The sequence below is a fragment of the Acartia tonsa genome, chromosome 13 (assembly GCF_053477335.1).
Source record: "Acartia tonsa isolate MP-2025a chromosome 13, ASM5347733v1, whole genome shotgun sequence".
Classification (NCBI taxonomy): domain Eukaryota; kingdom Metazoa; phylum Arthropoda; class Copepoda; order Calanoida; family Acartiidae; genus Acartia; species Acartia tonsa.
The window spans coordinates 44,618,723-44,641,502 of record NC_137272.1 but is presented as its reverse complement, the minus strand read 5'-3'; the positions used below and the strand labels follow the sequence as shown (position 1 = coordinate 44,641,502).

Sequence of the window (22,780 nt, the reverse complement as noted above, 5' to 3'; positions counted from 1 at the left end):
AAGATTTGTCTATTTATTGGGGTGCTAGATTTTCCCAGATTTTTAGGTTTTCGTGGTTTTCTCTATTCCTATTCAGGATTGATGACTGAAATCATCAGGGATTGAATATGCTCATATTTTACATATTTCCATCAAGTTTCATTAAGATTAATTGCGGTGCTAGATCAATTCCTAAATCTTTAATTTTTCATGATTTTAAAGGTTTTGTGATTTTAAAGTTTTCTTGATTTCCCTATTTCATTAACTTCAATGCTCATTGCATGACATTGCTCTAAAAGAACATGGATGTTGTCATCCTTTTTTAAAACTAATGTAGAAAAAGTCAGACATGGTAAGGGGGATATATGATTTTCTCGTCTCCTATAAAAGATAGAAGGCAAATTTTTTACAACATTCCTATTATCAAGGAGCATAACCAAATATAAACATCCATGGTGGTCGGATTGTCTTTTGGCAGGTTATGGCTATTTTTATTTTTATATATTTCCCCTTATCTTTGGTGTTCTTGGTTCGATTTCTAAACTTTTTTGGATGACAGTATCAAAATAATTTTTTCCATTGTTCTTAGAAGCCAGTATTTAATTTACTTAGACTGTTGGTCTAACAGTCATCATAAAAAATAAAATAGGGTTTTGTGCTTATTTTCTCAAATAAATCTAAAATAATGAACTACGATTTTTTTGTGCTTTGCAACTTATGGATGTTGACATCCTAGTTTAAAATATAAATTTTACCATAAAGAAAATACATATTTGCATGGATCTAAAGGGAAAAGACAATGGACGATTAAAAGATGTACATCCGCAATGATGATACACAAAATTAATCCTTATATAGATTAAAATTAGTGGATGGAAGGTATGGAAACTCAACTTAATTAACCAACCAATCAAAATTCAATCAAGTCTCTAAAGTTGTTGAGCCAACAAATAAGAAAATTTTTACTTTTTATCAAATGTTATATTTTGTTGTTATTGCTATAAAAAACATTTGTAAACATCAATATTTAAACAAAAAGTTATTTTCAGTGAAAAAAATTTGCCCGCTTCGCGCGCCCATTTACTTGTTTATTTCAAACTGATTTAACATTTATCTAAGTCTTTTTCTCAAAACTGTAAATCTGTTTGAATGAATAATAATTTATAAGTATATCATAAAAAACCCTAATTAAACACTCTATATTCCTGACTTGATAAAATAACAAAACTCTTGTTGTCTTTAATTGATTTTGGTTTGAAGGTAGTGTATAATTTTGTTGGTGCGTTAGCGCACCACTCTAGCAAGTCCTTGCGAACACAACGATTTTTTAAATGCCAATCTTTTGTATCATCATCCCTCCCATAAAAAAGGTTTTAATTCCACGTGGGGGGGGGGGTGGATAAGTATTCTTTTTTTGCAAGATGCCTTTTAGCTGGAGGGATGGGATTCAGAGATGGGGGATATAAATGGTGGATAGGGATGGGGGGAAGGGATGGGAGGAAGGGATGGGGGAAGGGATGGGAGGAAGGGATGAGGGAAGGGATGGGGGAAGGGATAGGAGAAAGGGATGGGGGAAGGGATGGGAGGAAGGGATGGGGGGATGGGATGGGGGGAAGGGATGGGGAAGAAGGGATAGGGATTCGAAGGCCCATAATCAAGTATTCCTTGTTTAAAATAGGTAATTATAATAAAATTCCCCCCCCCCCCCCTAGACAAAGTGCTTCACACGCCACTGGTTCTAGGCAATACTGAAATATCGTGTATTGTGTTTAGACATTGTTCTCTCTTTCTTTTTCCTTCTCTCTGTTTTTTATTCCTCTTTCTATGTTACTCTTATTTTACATTTCTTTTATATTCGTTGTTTTTCTTTGTTTGTTATAAAATTGAAAAAAAATTTAAGAAAAAAATTCCTAAGAGGATAACGCCTGATTTTTAATGTTTTGGAGGATAATAGTATCAAAATTCAATTTTCCGTTGTTTTGAGCATCAATTATGTAATTTACTTTGAATGTCAGTATGTCAGTTATCATACAAAATATATATGATAAAAATGAATGATTGTTTCTCTAATATTCTTGATTTTTACAATTAACACTTGTAGATTGTCAGAACTGAATAAGCAGAATAAAATATATAGATTCAAACAAATTTTAAGCACAGGATACTGTTCGTGGACATATTTACATTTTTAAGACTTGATTATAAAGATGCTTCCCTGATAACATTGCACCATGTTGTCCTAGGAATCAGTTTTCCAAACAAAAGATGAATAGGATACAAATATCACATCGACATGTTCTAAATGGACGTTCTGACTTTCTGGTAATGATTATAGAGTTGCTGTGTTTTCTAGATTGTTCCTAACTGTTACAGGAATCATCATGCAAAGTTTTAATTTGATAAGACAATTCCAACATGTGTAAATTAACAAAAAGAGCTAGACATTACGGACGGATGGACCAACCAAAATTATATAAAGTTTTGTTATAAATTTATGTATATTTTATTTTAGTTATAGAGAAGCTTTGCTGCCAAGCCTTGCAGTTCTTTCATAATTAGGTAAGGCGTAAAATTTCATAATTTGTAATAGCATATCTACTTTATAACTAGAGTATGTCTGACAGTTTTATTTTCTATATTATTTTTCTAGTATTCTATATACGACAAACTGGCGGCTACGCCCCTAGCGGCCTCTAGGTGCACGTAAAATGTTTTCTATTCAATCTTGGCTAAAATCAGCAATTTATTTATGTTTATTTATGTTAGTTATGCTTTTTTAGTTTTAGCTGTTTACCAAAAATATCCTCTAGTTGGCGAGAACCATATCGGTTAAGCGGTTAGAGAGATCCTTTGGTATAAACCGACAGATAAACACCCTGTTACTTTATTATAAGGATACATTATAAGGAAAATATATATAAAGTATAGTTATTTTACTTTATTTTTATTTATTGATAAAGTTTATTTATATCTTTTGTTTAGTTATAGTGAAGCTTTGCTCCCAAGGAATAATTCTGGTCTTGGTGTTATCTTTTGTTGTTAGGTAAGGAGTAAAATTATCAATTTTCATAAGTAGAGCAGCTACTCGTTAACCATGTCTGTACATTAATCTTAATAACCTTTTTTCTCTTTCTTTTAGTATTAGCGCTGCTACTCTATATGTATGTATAATGTATCACCAGCTACTCAAGGGGCACTTGAAGGAAGGTGGGGGGGAGGGCCCGGGGGGGACGTAATTTTTTATAAGTTAAAGTTAAAGTTATTAGTTAAAAAAGAGATGGATGATCCCTCATTTTTATGACATCACAGGAATCAAAAATGGGACAGATTGGGCTTTGTGCAAGTAAAGAATAAAATTGAAAACAATAGTGCAGCTACTCTATAAGATATGTATGTCTTTCCATTCCATTTATTATTTTTTTACTTATCTCAAAACTGTTGGCTTTTTATTTCCAAATCTAACAACAAATAATATAGGAAATGTCATAAAACCAAGGCTTAAACCAAAACAAATAAGATTATATACAAAAAGTGCAATTAATAATCAATGTGTTTTTTATTTTAGTTATAGAGAAGCTTTGCTTCTAAAGAATAACTGTGGTCTTGGTTTTTATCTTTTATGCTTAGGTAAATGTTAAAATTAGATATTTTCATAACAGAGATGGGAAAAAACCAGGTTTTTTTTTAAAAAGATCAAACCAGTGTGGTTTATTTGGTTTAAACCGGTTTTTATTAATAAAAACCAGGTTTTTTTGGTTTTTTTAATAATTTTTTTGTTTTTTTTAATAATATCCAAATTAAAGTATTCTAATTTAGTATAAAAGTATAAAGATTTAAACTATTAAAAGAATTTTGAATTAGGTATTTATGTTTTTGACTGTATTTTTTACATTATAAAAAGACTAGCGGCTAGGCCCCTAAAGGCCTCTAGGGGCACTTGAGGAGGAGAGAGTCGAATTTGATTATTGAATTTTTATTTTATATTTTGTAAGAAAAAGTAAAAAAAAAATTTTTTTTGAGGGGCGAACATTTTTTTTTTTGGGGGGGGGGGGGTTGCCCCCCCTCATTTTTAAATTTAGTTAAAAAGTTTTAAAAAAAAATTTTTCGGAGGGGGGGTTGGGGGTGTCCTACCCCCAAAGAAAATAGTTATAAACCTTCCCGGGACCTATGAGAAGCTACCCTGTTAAGGAGAACCCAATCGGTTCAGCGGTTAGCGAGATCCTTTGGTACAAACATACAAACACACATACAAACATCCTGTTACTTTATTATAAGGATATAACTGTAAAGATAGGCCTTTGTATTAAAAAAACCATTTAAACCATCCCACCTTGTTTTTTTTTGGTTTTTTTAGCTTTTTTTTTGGTTTAAATCACTTGATTAAAACCACGTGGTTTTTATTTTGCCATCCCTGTTTCATAAGAAGTGCAGCTACTCTATAACAAAGTTATCTCCGTTCTTTCCCTTGACTCTTATCGGTTGGGGGGGGGGGGGGCATGGGCGTTCAACGCCCCCCCCCCCCCTATTATCTCAGCTCCTATTATAACCAGAGTGCTAACATTTTTTGTGCAAGTCCCGTGTTTAATAATGAATTTCCGACTCACTGTTCCACCCTCAGATGTAAAAACTTTATTTTAGTGTTAGGCCGAAATGACTTAGCAATTGTATCTGTAAGTACGTCTAATGACACCCTTTGCTATTTTTAAAATCTGAGAAAATTTTTTTTGCAAGAAAATTGCAAAAGTTCGCAACCTTTTTTAGTACCACTACTTAAATCGAGTTTTTAAACTTTTTATATAAAATCATTTTTACAAAAAATATCATTAATTACTTAAAATTAAGCCTGAAAGAAAAAAATCCTCATTACACGTGTTAATCTTAATGTTTTAGGTCTTTTTTTGAGGAAAGTATAACTTCTCCTTTTTTGACAATAATATATTTTTTTAACAATTCAAAGTAAAATATAATAAAACTTGAACAATTTTTCTTGAATTATCAGTTGAAAATTTCATCAAACATGCAATTTAAGTGATGAAAATTTAATAAAATCATTTTTTGAATGTTTAGAATTACCAATTTTCTACATTTAAAACAAAATGTTAACAAAATTTAAAAACATTCTAACATATAACTTCAAAAATCAATAACATTTTATAAAATGATGTTTCAAAAAATAAATCATTTATTAAAATGCATTTGAAATTACTTAAAATTAAAACGAGAACATCTTTTTACTTTGTATTCAGTATAATAGAGTTTAACTGACATGATTATTAAGCCTTTTTGTGACTATATTAAAAATAATTCATTTTGTTTTATATTGTTTTTTTTCTTCAAATATTTGACAAAATTTTCCCTGCCTCAATAAAATAAAGTCAGTTTTTTACTGTTTCCAGGTTTTTCTTCATAATTTTAACAATTAAATATAATATATATCTTCATTATCTTTTATTTGATTATCATACACATTAAAATGTGAAGTATAAGCTAGAATAGCACTTTTTTCAACGAATATTTTAATGACATTATATCAAAATAATTCCTCTTAAATATCACACAACATATGATTGGGAAGTATAGCCATTTCTTGGAGGTATAATATTTACAAAAATACCATTAATTCTGTTTTTATCAGAAATTAAAAAATTTAACAATTTTAAAACAATTGTTGGCTGTCTAGATATTGAGTACACTAAGAGTACGGCTCTGTTCTATTGATATAATGTTGCAAAAAGAGGGGTTCTGAAAGTAATCTACCTAATTTTTTTTTAAAGAACCAACAAGTACTGTCAGTATCTATTTTCTTGTCATCTAGCAGACAATCAAATCATAACACAATTTTCATGACAAAATATTCAGGTTTCTACTTCACATTTTAAAAAATATACTGATCAATAAAATGTTCAAAATTTTACTTTGTACTAATTAAAAAAATATGTTGTAATTCTTATTTTAAAGTTACAATTTTATCCCTGACAAAATCATAGACGACTTTTAAAGGCATCTTATCTAAACTTTTTGAAGAAAAGCTTAAAAACGTTAATTAAGTATGAAAACTATTTTCTTCGATTTTTCTGAAGTTATTATCGCATTCTATGGGTTTTTTATTATCATTTACTTATATCGAAAGTGCCAAACATTGTACACCAACTTATTCATTTAATAAAAAACGAAGCATGGACTATAAGTGAGTAAAAGTAAAATTTCGCTTTCTTCGCCCTTTTATTTGACAACCTTTGTTTTTAGGTTCTTTTTTACTTAAATATTTCAAACGGCTGTAATTTTCTTTTTTTTAAGCTAGAAGAATATTTTTTTTCAGAAAATATTTATCTTTATGTAAATTTAATATTAAAAATTTCAAAACTTAAATGTAAGCGGCCGCAGCTGTACTTGGCAGTTTTGTAGAGTTGACCGTTTGTAGCTAGGAGTAAGCCTTTTGTAGGATTAGATCTTTTGTAGCAACGATAATATCAAGGCTTATACAAAAATAAATAAGATTAGATACCCTAAGTCTTGTTATTAATTTATGTACATATTTTTAATTTTAGTTATAGAGAAGGTTTGCTCCTAAAGAACAACTCTGGCCTTGGTATTATCTTCTGTGTAGTGAAGGTGAGAAATAAAATTATATAACACAGCTACTCTATACATAGATCATGTATTTCAGACCAATTCTCTAATTATCCGTTGGATTACAACCGGTTCTCGGCCATACTGAAAAATCATATATAGCATTGTATTACAAACATTTTTCCACAAATACTAATTTACTAAAATAAAAATCATAATTTTAATCAGTTTTGTTAGCCTGGGCCTTTGGCTGGTTGCGCCTAACAAAACTGGTTTAAATCTTTCATTCTAATATCTGCGGAAAGCTGTTTGTAATACGATGCGATAAATAACTAATATATAAAATATTTAAAAATTACATTGGAGCTTTCACATAAAGTTCAGTTTTAGCACATATAACTATCCCCCTCCCCCTTTGTTTAAATAAATTTAATTCATAGGAGATTTCCATTGAAGAGCCCTATCCATTTGAGTACCCAACATAACCTAACCTAACCTAGCCTAAAGAAACAAGCAAACAAATGCAGCTTATACCAAGAACAAAATTAATATGAAAAAAAATACGAAACCTATATGTTGGGGGAGCGGGTGGGTGGCTGGGGGCAACAGTTAGTAGAGTAAGTATATCTATTAATAGATTTATTTATCAATTTAGTTTAAGAGAAGCTTTGCTCCTAAATAATAACTTGGCCTTGATGTTATCTTCTGCTTGGTGAATGTAAGTTTTAACATTTCATAATTATTATTGGCACAGCTACTCCATATCTAATGTATGTCTGTCAGTTCTATTTTCTATATTCTTTTTAAAAGCGCTTATAAAATGCATCTACTCTACAAATTCATTTGTCTGTATAATTTGGCTTTCTGTGTCCATCCATAATGATCTGGAGTAATTCCTAAAAATGTTGAAATGACTATGAAATTAAACTGAACTGCCACATAATATGAAATCATGTAATTCCTTGTAAATTCCCCCCTTCACTATTGTGTTTCTAACATGCAACTCCTTTTTTATTCAACTTTATTTGTTTTATCTATATGATGAGAAATATAAACATGATTATAACATAACACAAAAATACTTTTCATAGACAACAAGACAAAAACAACTACTTTCCATAATTGGATGAAAATATTGTAGTAAAACTCCTTCAATTTTAGGCAATTCTGTTGACAAGAGTGGTGTTTACAAAACTAGTGACAGCGTTACAAAAACATAAACTAGCAGATTCTAGATCCTCCAGTTTGAGTGGCTACCACAACAACAGCGGGGAGTGCTGTTACTACTCCTGCTAAGAATAAACTTGTTTGCAATGAGATAGCTGTATATTTGGTTGAGGTGAGTATTTTTACATTATTACAACTTTTTCTATTCTGATAGCAACAAAAGGTTTCACTATCATCTATGATTTAATTCTTCATTACAGGGAAGCTTCTTATACTTCTTGGAAAGAACTACAGTGTGTTTTTTTTATGAGAACTTTTTTGAAAGCAATTTTACCCCACTTATAGTTATCAGAATTTAATGATTAATGGCATATTTTTTCGTTTTTTATAACCATTTATAGAACATCAAAAAAATATTTCAGTTTTTATTTAAAAAGTACAGTAAAATCAAAAATTCAAAAATTAGGTGTCAAGATCTAAAAATGTTTTTAGCGCATTTTTCTTAAGCTCAAATCTTCTACCCTTTGCAAGAAAAAAAATTGGATTTTAAGTAGTCGACTTTGGGGGGCCAGTACTCCCTCCCTGGTTGAGATGTGGCCTTCAAACTTTGATATGTACATGTATAGTACATGTCCCCAATAGTGTCTGTATTAATTTTTAACTCTGTATCTCAACTTTGAAGCTTTTTGCAGCCATTCTTGCAAAGGGTAGAAGATTTGAGTATGAGAAAAATGCGCTAAAACCATTTAAAAAAAAACAAACATAGTTTGCCAGAGGAATCAAAGATTTTGAAATAGTTTTATTGAACATTACAGTGTTAATGATAGAGAAAAGTAAAAAATTCCTTTTTTAAAAAATCATCTTACAAATTATTATTTAGAAATGGAGGAATTAGGCAGTGGAACTGAAATGGATAAAAACACAGGTTGTGCAGGTCCTGGTAGTGATACTAAAAAGGTATGTATTCTGTATTTTTATTGTGCATAAAACTTGGTATTCATCTTAAAAATTATACAAAAAAATATTTCAGTTACTAAAAAACATTCAAAGTTGTAAGAAAACAAAAATATCGTAAAATACCAATACCTAGTAAAAGCATAAATGCATAATACAACTTAAAGATCCAGGTATGATCCTGCATGCCCTTATCCTCATTGTCTACAGAAAGCTTTCTGTCCACAATTTTTCATTTTTAAACTTAGATTTGTGAAAAACTGATACAATTTCCATGATGCTATATTCATTAAAAATTCTATTAATAGGAAAAACAGCTGTAAAATTATGACTTAACACATGATACATTTAGAATGAAGTTGTAATGGAGTCGACAAATCCTTCCATGTGTACAATTGCATGTGGACTTCAATTTGGAGTTTTTCCTCTAACATCTCAAGATTCAAAATCTTCAAATTTGCCCAAAGAACTTGGTAATATGAGTATAAATTTTCAAGGTCCTGCAGGAGAATATCAAAGAATGCTAGCCAAAGAAAAGATTAAAGAGATAAAAGAGAAAGTTGCTGATTATTATTATGATCCAGACTGTAAAGTTATAGCTATTCCAAATCATTATTTAGTACCTAAGAAACCAATTGTGTTAGGTAAAGAAGGAAGAAAGAATCAAGATGATCAAATTTTAGATAAACATTGTGAAGAAACCTTACATGATCACATTGTTAATGCTGCTAGAAAATCGAAGTCTGAATATTTTGTAATGTTAGGATTTCAATCTGGAGATTGCATTCAACAACTAGTTAAGAAGGGAAAAGACACCAGAGGAAAAAATCAAACTGCAGATTTTAATGAGCATGAAAAAAGAATAAAGGCATTGTTGGACATTGAAGATATTCCCAAGGAAAAACTAAATTTATGCATAGAGGAACATTTAAAATGGAAAGAAAACAAGCTTGAATTAAAAGATTCAAAGAGCTGGCTGTTTAAAAAGGAATGTTTTATAGTTTATAAAAGTTCATTTGAAGGGATGGATTAAAAGCAGTTCCTCTTTTATCAACCCCGTACAGATCAGGTGGGAGGGGGTGGGGGGGGGGGGTGCAGAAGCAATAAGGAACTTCTGTTTGAAGGTCATGGCAGTTTGATTGCTCCTTAACTGATTTTCTAAAGAATATGACGAATATGACTAGAAAAAGATATTTTTTGTTATAAAAAAAATCTTCACCTAAAATTTGGTAATCTTAGCATCAATATTGGCCACTCTACAGTTGTTTTAATATTTAGCAGCTGGATGCTAAAAAGCAGCTAGGAAGCAGTCTGACAGCCATGACTAGAAAAAGTAATTTTCTCTAAAATTGCACATAAACCAAAATTTATGTCTCTATCTGTAACAGTAGCCGAGATATAGGGGGCAGTGGTTAATAAGCCCCCCCCCAAAAAAAAAATCTATTAAGGTGCGAATTGGGGCCCCATCTGTAAGGGTTAATATTTTGTGTCATTCTTTTTTTTCTGTTATATGCTACAAAAGATATTTGAAGTATTATTGAATATAAAACATATAATATTGTAGGTTCTTAAAGAGCATGTAGGCAATAAGAAAAACAAAATTGAAAACACATTCTTGTATAAGTTTCCCACCAACAATCTAGAGAAATTTTATACCTATCAATACTATAACTACAGTCTACAAGAAACAAAAACAGAATGGGATTCTCTAATCATTATTCCAGAACATAGAGCTATTATAAATATAGAGGTAAAACTTGGACCAGAAGATAGTGGTGACAAACTTAAACTACTGGAAAATGCTTCAGATCAAACAAAACAGCACTTTTCATTCATGCAGAAATTATTTGGGGATATGCTTTCCAAAGATTGGATGTTTGTCAGGGCTGCATGTGTTCCCTATTTAGAGATTGTTGAAGGTGCAGAAAAACCTTGTGTCAACTGTCAGCAATTTATTCTACAAGATGTTGATGATGTAACACCTTGGATGAATCAGATATTTGACCACAAACTTGTTACATCTGATAATCATGATCAAACAGTATATGAGGATCTAGTTGCTGAACTGATATTCCACATTTCTATAAAAGAGTCAAGTAGATTTAATCAATTGATATCTGATCCATTAACCATTAGCAAAGAAGTTGAGAAAGCATTGACAGGAAAGTCTGATGGAATATCAATAGATAATAATGTTTCTGTTTACATGCTCAACAATGAACAACTGCAAGCAGTTAACTCACCAGCCAAGTTCCTTATCATAGATGGCAATTATGGTACTGGGAAAACATATGTTTTAAAAGAAAGAGCAAAAAAGTGTGCCACTGTTAATCATCAAGATTTAATATTTTACATTGATCTAACAGCAATAACAAATTATGAAGGTAGTATTATATCCCCAACATCTGTTATGGATGAAATGGCTAAGGTGGAGTTTGAATCTTATCCTAATGTAAGAGTTATTACAATAAAAAGTCTCTTTGATATTGATGAACTTGTAGGCAAAGAAAGAAACAAATTAATAAATTCTGTAAATGGCTTCCTAAGAGATAATCTTTGTGATCACCTATTTATTGATGAAATGATAAGTGGATGTTGTGAATTTCCTGGCTCTGTGAAAACAATTTGCATGACTATGAAAGTATATGATGGCTTTAGGAAAAATAAGAAAATTATATCAGAGTGGATAGAAACTATGATAAAGAATCACAATGCTCTGCGTTTTAATCTAACAAAGAACTTACGAAACAGCCATTTAATACACAAGTTTTCTGAAGCTTTAAATTCAAAAACACCTCCTAAGCTTCCTGACAATAATGTCATTGGTAGCCATATTTATTACTATCATAATATTCATAATATATCACCTGGCTTATTAGCCATTGCTGCAGTAGAAAAATATTTTTCACTTCAACCACAAGAAGGTGTAGTTATATTAACAACTCAATATTACAACTCAATATTTAAATTGATAAAGAAACACTTTTCCTCAACTAGACCAGTTGCGTCAGACTTCAAAGCATATATGGACAAACCTGATGGAATATTAATTATGAATTTCTGGGAATTCCAGGGTGCTCAAGCTAGAAATATTATCATAATTGATGATTATGGAGAAGAAGGATATAATAATAGATATATAAGAAATATGATACTTAGAGCAATGTCATTTGTGATTGTTATTTCAAGACAGAAAGTTCCTGAAGGAAACAAATTTGGAGCAATTGTAGATGAAAATTTACATGACTTTATGAATGCTGAAAGAGAAGCTATAGATTGTCATCACCATCACAACAAAGAAAAACATGATATTAGTGCCATTACTATGGCAATATTAGATAAGTACAAACTATTGGACCAGGATGAGGGCATTGTGATTGTAACATACCAAAGAATATCTAAGAATATAATTAGAGAGGCAAATACAAAGAAGTTTCTTAGTTTAACTGAAGAAGAAAGAAAGAAACAAGTTGAGGAGAAAATTGAGTTAGAAAACAAAGAGTTTTATGAAGAATTGAAGAGAAATATTTCTAGAATATATGATAAAATTTCTTGGAGCTACTTAGCTAGTCACTTGGATCTAGTAAACAAGCCAAGACATATCAATTATATCAATATCAGTTATTACACAGAATTCTATTTCAATGAAGCAAGGAATATTATTGTATTTGCTGATGAAAAGGTTGATCATAAATATGAATTTGCAGCTTGGGGAGATGGGTTTACTTTAATTTATTATGATAATAAGACAAGCATAAATGTTAAATTGAGTAAGTTTGTCAGAAATAGATGTGAAGCACGTAGCAGAGATGCAATCTGGGAAGCACAACCAAAGTTTGCAATAGTTGTTCATGATGGGAATTTAGGAAAATTCAGTCAACCTAAAGAAGCTCTCAATCTAATTGAGGATGATAACCTACATGAATATATACCTAAAGAATACAAACAAAACAAAAAGTTGAATATTTTCTTAATCTATACTGTATATACTGTAATTATTTCAATTATAATATATTATATAACATGTACTTATTATTAATGTATAGAGAAAATAAGAGATTTAAAAAATGTTTTTGTTTTATATTTAATACTTCTACTACTCTATAATTAATTTTGTTTGCAAGTGGTTTTGATTCATATAGATTTTTGGGATTATAGTTCTTGTTTTTATTTAATGCCATTTTCTTGAACAGAATGGCTTTTAATTCCACTTTATAACAATAAATTTTATATTTGTTTGGTTAGAAGTTCCGTGATTTAAATAAAAGTTTTTTTTTATTTCAAATATATAATTTGAGAAATGATTTGTCTATATTGAGTTCAAGTCTCTACGCAAAATCAAGAATATTTTTAAAATTTCGTTTTTTTGTGATTTCTCTTGGGAGGGTAGTGGTACCCTCCCAAGAAATATTTATTAACCTTCCCGGGACCTATTAGAAGCTACCCTGTTAAGGAGAACCCGATCGGTTCAGCAGTTAGCGATATCCTTCGGTACAAACAAACAATATAAAAACACAAAGACAAACAGACATCCTGTTATTTTATTATAAGGATTATTGAAAGATTAAACCTGTACAACGAAATTTGTAGTCAAATTATAATCAAAATTAATATCAATTTGGTTTTAGTATCAGAGCTATAATTTGAAATGTCCATCTAAAACTTTATGGTGGAAACGTGATTTTGTTTGACACCTATTCAAAATAGACTGCTAAAATTTTCATGGATTAAATAATTTTTGAGCTTTGCTGCTTATGGATGTTGTCATCCTTGTTTTTATATTCATTACTTTCACTACTCTATAATCTATTTTGTTTGCAAGTAGTTGTGATTAATAAAGATTTTAGGGATTATAGTTCTAATGATTGTATGTAAAGCTACAAACACATAAAACAAATAGACATCCTGTTACTTACTCCTTTAGGGGTTAGTATTTCCTAGGTTTCACTTTTTATATTACAAAAGTTTTTGTGATTTATTTTAGTTTATTATTTATTTTTAATGACGCTGACACTTATGGTTGTTGTTATCCTTGTTAGAAGCGAAGCTCTTCTACAATGCATATTCCAATATGGCTTCCAAACCGATTAATAACTGCTGGATTAGAACCGGTTGTTAGCAATAATGAAAACTCATGTATAGAATCGGATTACAAACATTTTCCACGAACATTAAAATAAAATCAATACCAGCTTTATTAGCATTGGTCTTTGGCTCCTTTCATCTGACACAACTGGTTTTCATTTTAATATCAGTGGAAAGCTGTCAATAATACGATGCGATAAATAACTACATATTATCTATTATTAAAAAATAATAAATTAATAATTGGCTGAATGCTCTTGGTCAATTTTTTTATTGCAATAGATCTAAAGAGATAAGAATGATCTATAAATTGATGTAATAATATATTGTAATAAAAATGAACCCCTTCTATAAATTCCAATTAGTTGTTGAAACATTCAGACACTCAACTTAATAAATCAACCAAACTAAATTCAATAAAGTGTCTCCTAAGTTGTTGAGCATATTAAATTATTCTACTTAGCAAATGAATTTTTTTGTCAAAATCTAGGAATTTTACTGAAATAGAATTTGTGACAGGGTATTTTTTCTCGTCAATTTAGTGTGCTTATATATGTAGTTCTCAGATATATTATTGGTCATTTTTAATTCCACAAAGAAGTATGGTCCTAAACATTCTTGATATTATATATAATCCTAATTTTTCAAATAAATGATTCATAGAACAAGGAAGAGAACATCCATAAAATAAAACTTATGTCAGAACTTAGTAAGCATAATAATATTAATTTGTAACTCTTAAAAAAATGTATAATTTTTTTTACAAAATTACTTAAATACAGGATACTGTTAGGGACATACTAACATTTTTAGGACTTTTTTATAGAGATGCCTCGTGTATAACCTTGTACTTTGTTGTCCTAGGAATCAGTATTCCAAAAATTTAGATCACTAGGAAAATTGCATCACATAAAGTTTGTTCTTAACAAAACCAAAAAGTTTAGCATGGTAATGCTTACTACATAATCGCCATGCAAGATTTGAAATTAATAGGACAATTCTAACATGCTTAAATTGGAAATAAGAGCTATCCATACGGACGGACTAATCCTAGAAAAAGCTGTGCTTTTAAAAAGAAAAAATCTAAGAATTTTGATCAATGTAGTATCAAGTCCTTATAATAGTAGCAGGAATCATGTCTGTTTGTCTGTCTGTGTGTCTGTTTGTCTGTATCAAAGGATCTCTCTAACCGCTGAACCGATCAGGTTCTCCTTTACAGGGTAGCTTCTCATAGGTTCTGGGAAGGTTTATAACTATTCTGGGGGATGGTACCACCACCCTCCCAAGAGAAATCGGCCCTAGAAAAAAATTACCCCCCCAAAAGATTTTTTTAACTAGAATTAAAAATGAGGGGAGGCGGCCCCCCCCCCTTTTTGGTGAAAGTAACCACAAGAAAATGATTGATAGACACATACATATAAAAAAAACTACCTCTCTCTGACGTCAAACTTTAAATCCAGTTCTACAACACTTTTATTACGCGCGCGCACACACAAACACACGCACACACACACACACCCAGCTACAAACTTGGTTATGTGTAAAATTTTGCCTGAGGGATGGTGAGAAAGAAAAATACTCTCTAGATTTTTATAATTTCCTCTGTAACTTGTTCTGAACCCAACATGAATGTTTTTTTTAACTTGAAAGTATTATATTGCTAGCATTGACATCTAAGATGGGGAGGGTAAATTTTAAACACAAAATGTGGGTTCTTCCCAAAACTGAATTTACAGAATGGGGGGGGGGGGCGGATGGGGTAATTACCCGCCAATATGAATTTTACCACAGTAATGATTTTTGAAATCACATTCCACAATGTAGGTTTTGTGTCCCCCCCCTCCCACAAAAAAAAGCTTGGACGTCATTGGTTGCTGCTATATTTTAAATCAGAGCTTGATCTTTAAATCATTTCAATGGTGATCTAAACCACCCCGCGCGAAATTTCAGCCAATCACAGCGGCTCATTTTAGAAATGCGCTGCTGTGATTGGCTGAAATTTCGCGTGGGGTGGTTTAGATCACCATTGAAATGATTTAAAGATCAAGCTCAGGTAGATAAGGAAAAATATACTAATTAACCATACAACCTTCCAGGAGTGTACCCATACAATTTGACAAAGTTGGGAAAATAGAGAACTGTTGGAGGGGGGGGGGGGAGGGGTCCCACTATTATATTGATAAGTAGTATAAATAGAAAGTAATTATAAGTTATAACATATAAATATGTTTTTCAATATAATTTGAAATTTTATAAAGTGGTTATTTTACATGGAAAATTTTATATTAATAGGATTATAGCAACCAACTAGGTTTTATAAGCAAAGATATTATATGTACATTCTAAATACATACAGGGATGCAAGGATATGTTGAATAAAATGAAAAGAAAGATCTGCCTATCTTAAATCTTTGACATTTTTGCCTAATTATGTTGTAAAATAGGGAAATATTTTATTTTATTTGGCATTGTCCTTACCTCCCTGGAGTAACTGAACCATACAAATATTTTTCCGGTGCTTCATATTTAGAATTTTCAGCTGTTTCCTAAAGATTTGTATTCACACAACTTTTTATTTAATATTAGACATAAAATATACTGTGGTTACAACACAAGAAAACTTTAGACCCATGATTAATAAATCTAGCACGCCTGTCTGGGCCCGGGGCAAAAGAGAGAGTTGGTAAGTTCAGTTCTTTTTGTGCTGTGACTAAGTTTACTTCTTTCAAGATACTCAGTAGGGGATAGAGCAATAGTGTTTAAATTAATTTGATTATATCCCCATTTCATTCTAAATCAAAATAAATGCATATTATGTGGGGAGTTATCATGTAAAAATATTAGTTCTACATTGCATTTTTATAATTATTAGGTTTATAGCAAATATACAGATATTTGTTTGTAGGGATATGACAGTGGATAAGATCATTGGTAGAAAAGTTAGAAAATTAATTTTTAATATTTATAACATCTAAACCAAAGACATCCAAGCTTTTATTTTAGGAGGGGGTTGAGGGTTCAAAATCTTAATATTAGCTGTAATTACATTTTCGAGGAGGTTGAGGGGGGGAGGGGGGAAGTTGAATGCCTAACAATTAAAATTTGTTTTTCCTGTGTCAAAATTTACATGAGAGAGTAATTAACCCCCTATAAAAATTAAGAGGGGGGGGCATATGGATAGGGGGGGGGGTGTAGATTTAAAAGGTTTTTTTTAGTTGGGAATGTGGGGGGGGGAGGGAGTGGAAACATAAAAAAACTACTTCCTTGTATTAAAAATCTGTTTAAAAAATAGCGTGTTTGGGGGTTTATTGATATGCAATCACTTTAAGGGAAAGTACCAAATTTTCTTTTATTTATGTTGTCATCCATGTTTATGAATTATTCTAAATTTTCTTGTATTTCAGATAAAAATTAGCAGTATGGTTCAAAATTTAATGTTAGAATTAAGATAAGCATTTAAAGGTAAACGTAAATGATAATCTTTAAAAGTGAAGCTTTTCTGTATTTAGAGTTGGTCCGTCAGTCTGTAAAATATCTATAATTATTATGGTTAATTTAACTAGTGAATACGCCCCTAGAGGCCTCTGGTGGCACACAGAGGGGGGAGGATAGTTTCAACCCATAACTATTTTTATATTTTATTTTTAAAAAGAAAAAAAAACATTTTTGTGGAGAGTAATTTTTTCTAGGGGATATTCTACTTGGGAGGGTGGTGGTACCCTACCTCAAAATAGATGTAAACTTTCCCACGACCTATGAGAGGAGAACCATATCAGTCCAGATCCTGGTACACATGCACACACACATATCCTGTTACTTTATTATATGTAATGATTCCCAAGGATATTAAGTATTATCAATTATAAGTTTAATTAGAAATGAATAAATGAGATATAGTGTATTGAATTAAAAAAATTTAATGATATTGATTTGATTATCAGTATAATATAAGGGAATGGATTAGGTATGATAAAAATCAATAAAGTATTCTAACAAGAGCTTGCTCTGGGCAGGCTTAATATTCAGGTGCCAAAACATTAAATATTTTTTTTGTTATCTAGGATTGAGGTAAGAAACTATGAAGTAGCGCAGAGACAAGAGACAAGGATTCTGACAAACAATTGTAAATGAAGGATTCCATTGTAGCCACCTCCTTTAACTCTATCCTTTATAATATAAGTTGGTCAGTTACACAATCATGGATTGTATTTAATAAAGGTAGTGACTTACATTATAAACAAGGATGACAACATCCATAAGTAGCATAGCACAAAAAATCATAAATAAAAATACAAACAACAAGATTTAAAGAGCATTTGTTAATGTCAAGAATAGATATATAAGAGAAAAAATTACGAAACCTGTCTTTTTAATATTTTTATTTATTTATAAGGACTGACAGACTGACACAGAGCAAGGTACTTTAATTATAAATTTTTAAAGAAAAATATTTATAATTTTTACAATTTAGAGTTAAAGTGTGAATATTGTAGGAAGCACCTTATTTACTAAGTATATTTGCAATTACTTTTATTTAATGAAATCTTCCAATTTTTAACATGTACAAAACGGCCTGCTTAATTGCTTCAAGATCCATGTCAGATCTATATAGGAAATAAATGTCTATAAACAAGCTCAAGTTTTCCAAGGAATACATGATTAAAACTCATAGTGCTCCAATAATCCATAATAAACTCTCATTGCCCAGAACGATAAGACCCATTATTTTACTTTATTAAAAATAAATTCATTTTTTTCATTTCATGTTGCTATTTACCTTATATTGATGTATTTAATTTCTAATCATAAAAAAGAAAATTTTAATTTATAATATGATAAATTTAAGAAAACTATGTTTTAAAAGAATTCGATTGTGGCGACATTTTGTGTGTTCAAATATTAAACTAAAATTGTAATCATCATCATTAACCCTTTGGTGATGGTAATGTAAAGAAAAAAATATAATTTAAAAAAATCTTTAAAAAATCATTTAAATTATTAAATATTTACTTTCTTTTAGATAGTAATGCCGGGTGAGGAAAATAGATTTATTGAGAAATAGATATGCATATAGAAAACTAGCCAATAGGGAGATAATTATATCGAGCCAACTCTCGTTTAATATAAATATGTCTACCAGAAAGGTAAATAAGTAGTTTGTATCTAATTAGATATCTTGTATGACTTAACATTTGTAAACTTTAACCACCAATCAATGGATTTTTAAGACGTCACATGACATTAAGTGTAAAAAAGTTTTTAATACTGAAATGGCAATCCTTATGTAAAAATAGAAGAGGTGGATTCTTAAAAAAACTTTTTGGCTCACTGCCTTACTATAAACAGTGAGGCTCGTTATAAATTAGGTGGGGATAACTTTGCCACACTGCAACCCTCACAGATTTTAGTGAGCCAGGAAGCCAAAGAAGTTTTATAAGAATCCACCTCAGGATCTTTGTCTGTCTTAAGGATCTTGTTAACTGCTTAAATGATATGGTTCTCCTTTACAGGGTAGCTTCTCATATTTTCTGGGAAGGTTTATAACTGTTTTTGGGATGGGTACTCCCACCCTCAAAAGAGAAATTGCGTCTAGAAACAAATCACCAGACACCCTAGAAAAATTACTTTTTTTCTTTTTTAAACTAAAATTAAAAATCTTTATAATAAAGTAACAGGATGTCTGTCTGTGTGTTTGTGTATATGTTTATACCAAAGGATCTCGCTAACCTCTGAACTGATTAGGTTCTCCTTTACAGGGAAGCTTCTTTTAGGTCCAAGGAACTAATTTAACTATTTTGGGGGAGGGTACTACCACCCTCCCAAGAGAAATCACAAATAATCAAGAAAAAAATTTATTATACTTGATTGTACGAGGAGACTTGAACGCAACATAGACATATTTGAAGTAAAAAAAAAAACATATAAATGCTCCTAGAGGCCTCTAGGGGCGTAGTTACTAGTATAGAATATACTATGAGAAATAATTAATATTTGTTTAGGTATGAATGCATGAAGAGAGAGATTGGTAAAAGAGTGGTCTTATCTAAATTAAAATAAAAATATTCTTGATGATGAGAGAAAAGAGGAGGACTATACAACTGTAGATTTTACCTTCACACTTGTAAAATACCTTGGTGTAATTGCAGGTAAATGTTTATTTTATCAAAATCTAGAAACATATTCTGTAAGACATGGACATTGAGTGTGAAAGAAATTATTCCTTTTTCAACTCTTAGAATTTATTTAGGAAGACATAATAGAGAAGGGGGGGGGGGGGATTGCTTAACATTTATTACTTATGATTTCTAATTCTTGAAAATATGACTAAGGTTTGGAATTATTAAGCAATGTGCCTATATGTTCAGAGGGGATTTTTAAAGATACTTTTGATAATGTAATATTTATTTCTTCTTTGGTGATTTAGAAGTAAATTAGAAAGCCAGGTAGGGCATGTTGTATTTGCATTCAAATCTGTTGAATTATATGCTTTGCATATACAAGTGTCTTAACTTTTTGATATTTTATTAAAACAGCCATTCAGTGCTTTCAGTGATTAGTAGATGTAAAATGAACCATAGAATTTAGATATGCAATCAATTTTTTTGTGGACCTCTTATTTTTGAAGTCATTTAAATATATCCTAACACAGGCATAAAAGATATGTGTTCGTATATATCTTTAGAATGAGAAAAATATTACGAATACATTCTAAGCAAAATTGAAAAAAAGTAATAAAATTAGAATAAAAAATATAAGATTATTTTCAGAACAAACATACACTGAAGCATATTTGTTCATAATTTTTCATTCTTTAGATGTTATGTAAGTATTATTATTCATTGTGGTATCTATTGTGTATATTGTATAAATATTATCCTTTTTTCAAGCAATTTTATTTGTTAATTTTTGATAATAAGATTCTCTATTTGTCAATTTTTGGTGATTTGTGATAGGCTAATTACAATTGTCCAAAAACTTATATTTTTTATAGTAGTTTATTAACTTTTTTTCAATTTTGCTTAGAATGGATTCGTAATATTTTTCACATTCTAAAGGTATATACGAACACATATTTTTTATGCCTGTGTTAGGATATTTTTAAGTTCAAAGTTTTTTTTAAACAGAGGTTCTTTCTTTGTTGTGCTTTAGTACCTTAACCCTTAACGGTCGGGGGGGGGGGGGGGGGGCGTTGAACGCCCCCCCATCCGGTTTTTTCTATCTCATTTTCTGTGTGTGAAAGATAAAGAGCCCAAACTGCTTGACTTTTTAAGTATGGGTATGACACATAACTGAGAGTTGGAATTTTTTGAATATCTCCATCCTGGCGGGCACAGGATGCCAGCAAACCTGGCAGGGTCATCCAGGTAAAGAACAAAATTTTGTTTTTGACTTAAACAAAGCATTTTATCTTACCAAAATACTAAAATATCCTCTAGTAGTACATCCTCATATTAAATACAGGTGTTCAAATCAATTTCAGGTTCCAGGTATGATCCTGCAGGTTCTGATCCTCCAGGTCTCCAGAAATCTTTAAAATGCTCCTGTGGCCGCAAATTTTGACTTAGAGACTTAAAACTTAAGCTTTTCTTACATGTCTACATAATGTATTAAAATTTCATAAAGATCCGCCGCCGTTTTCCCGCCGACCGCCGACTGCGGCAGCTGGCAGCTGCCAAGTACAGCTGCGGCCGCTGAAACTTATGTTTTGATATTTCAATTATAAAATTTAAATAAAAATAATCATTTTCTGCAAAAAAAATTTCTTCTAGCTTTAAAAATAAAAAAATTACAGCCGTTTGACATTTTTAAGTAAAAAAGGACCTAAAAACAAAGGTTGTTAAATAAAAGGGTGAAGGAAGCGGAAATTGACCTTGACTTAACTTAAATTCACCATAACACAGGGGACTTGCACAAAAATTTTTAGCCCTCTAGCTCTGATAGGAACTGAGATAATGAGGGGGGGGGGCGTTGAACGCCCCCCCCCCCCCGACTGATTAAGGTGCGGTAAGGGGCCCGACTGTTAAGGGTTAAAACCAACCTAATTTGAAAAAACTTAAATTAGTTCAAAAATAAGAGTTTTACAAAAACACCGATTGCATGGATTCTATGGATCATTTTACATCTGCTAATAACTTAAATCACCAACTAGCTGTTTTAAAAAAATACTCTAAAAGTTAGGACACCTTCTTTCAAAAAAGTTTTTAGAAAATAAAAATCCCTCATAAAAATCTTAATTTTAGAATGTGAAATGGAAGGTCCTGGCTCAGTACCAACTTGTTCCAGCAATTGTGGCCTTCAATTTGGTGTATATCCCCTATCTTCACAAGATTCTCAAACATTGCATTTGACTAAAGAATTGAATAACCTAAGTATAAACTTCCAAGGGCCTGCAGGAGAAAATCAAAGAATTCTAGCCAAAGAAAAGATTGAAGAGATAAAAGAAAAAGTTGCTGATTATTATTATGATCCAGAGTGTAAAGTTATAGCTATTCCAAATCATTATTTAGTACCTAAGAAACCAACTGTGTTAGGTGAAGAAGGAAGAAAGAATCAAGATGATCAAATTTTGGACAAACATTGTGAAGAACTTTTACATGATCACATTGTTAATGCTGCTAGAAAATCAAAGACTGAATATTTCGTGATGTTAGGATTTCAATCTGGAGATTGCATTCAACAACTAGTTAAGAAGGGAAAAGACACCAGAGGAAAAAATCAAACTGCAGATTTTAATGAGCATGAAAAAAGAATAAAGGTATTGTTGGACATTGAAGATATTCCCAAGGATAAACTAGATTTATGCATAGAGGAACATTTTAAATGGAAAGAAAACAAGCTTGAATATAAAGATGCAAAGAGCTGGCTGTTTAGAAAGGAATGTTTTATAGATAATGCAAGTTTAATTGTGGTTGGGGATTAATAGCAGTTTTCTTTTTTAATAAATTCATTTGATATAAAGATATAAAACAGTTATATATTAGGTGCATAAAGAGCATGTAGGCAATAAGAAAAACAAAATTGAAAA

At 30.8% G+C, this 22,780-nt stretch overlaps 2 protein-coding genes and 1 long non-coding RNA gene across 12 annotated transcripts in view; 2 read left to right on the top strand and 1 right to left on the bottom strand.

Moving 5' to 3' along the window:
* Vha44 (V-type proton ATPase subunit Vha44) overlaps positions 1-22,780 on the bottom strand; it is a 328,302-nt gene that overhangs the window by 158,058 nt on the left and 147,464 nt on the right. The gene's annotated exons all lie outside the window — the stretch shown is intronic.
* LOC145335494 (uncharacterized) lies at positions 8,603-9,720 on the top strand. The gene is made up of 2 exons (XM_080181269.1): positions 8,603-8,673; positions 9,023-9,720. The coding sequence occupies exons 1-2, from the start codon at positions 8,626-8,628 to the stop codon at positions 9,701-9,703; spliced, it is 729 nt and encodes a 242-aa protein (XP_080037395.1). The 5' UTR covers positions 8,603-8,625; the 3' UTR covers positions 9,704-9,720.
* LOC145304167 (uncharacterized) lies at positions 18,452-22,625 on the top strand. The gene is made up of 3 exons (XR_013874007.1): positions 18,452-18,899; positions 19,755-19,901; positions 21,996-22,625. It is a non-coding gene; the product is annotated as an uncharacterized LOC145304167 (long non-coding RNA).

What these genes read in the sequence shown, in the direction of transcription:
- LOC145335494 (XM_080181269.1), top strand. Translation starts at nt 8,626, where the DNA reads ATGGATAAAAACACAGGTTGTGCAGGTCCTGGTAGTGATACTAAAAAG. An exon ending in CTGGTAGTGATACTAAAAAG is followed by an intron (nt 8,674 to 9,022) that starts GTATGTATTCTG and finishes TGATACATTTAG; the next exon opens with AATGAAGTTGTAATGGAGTC.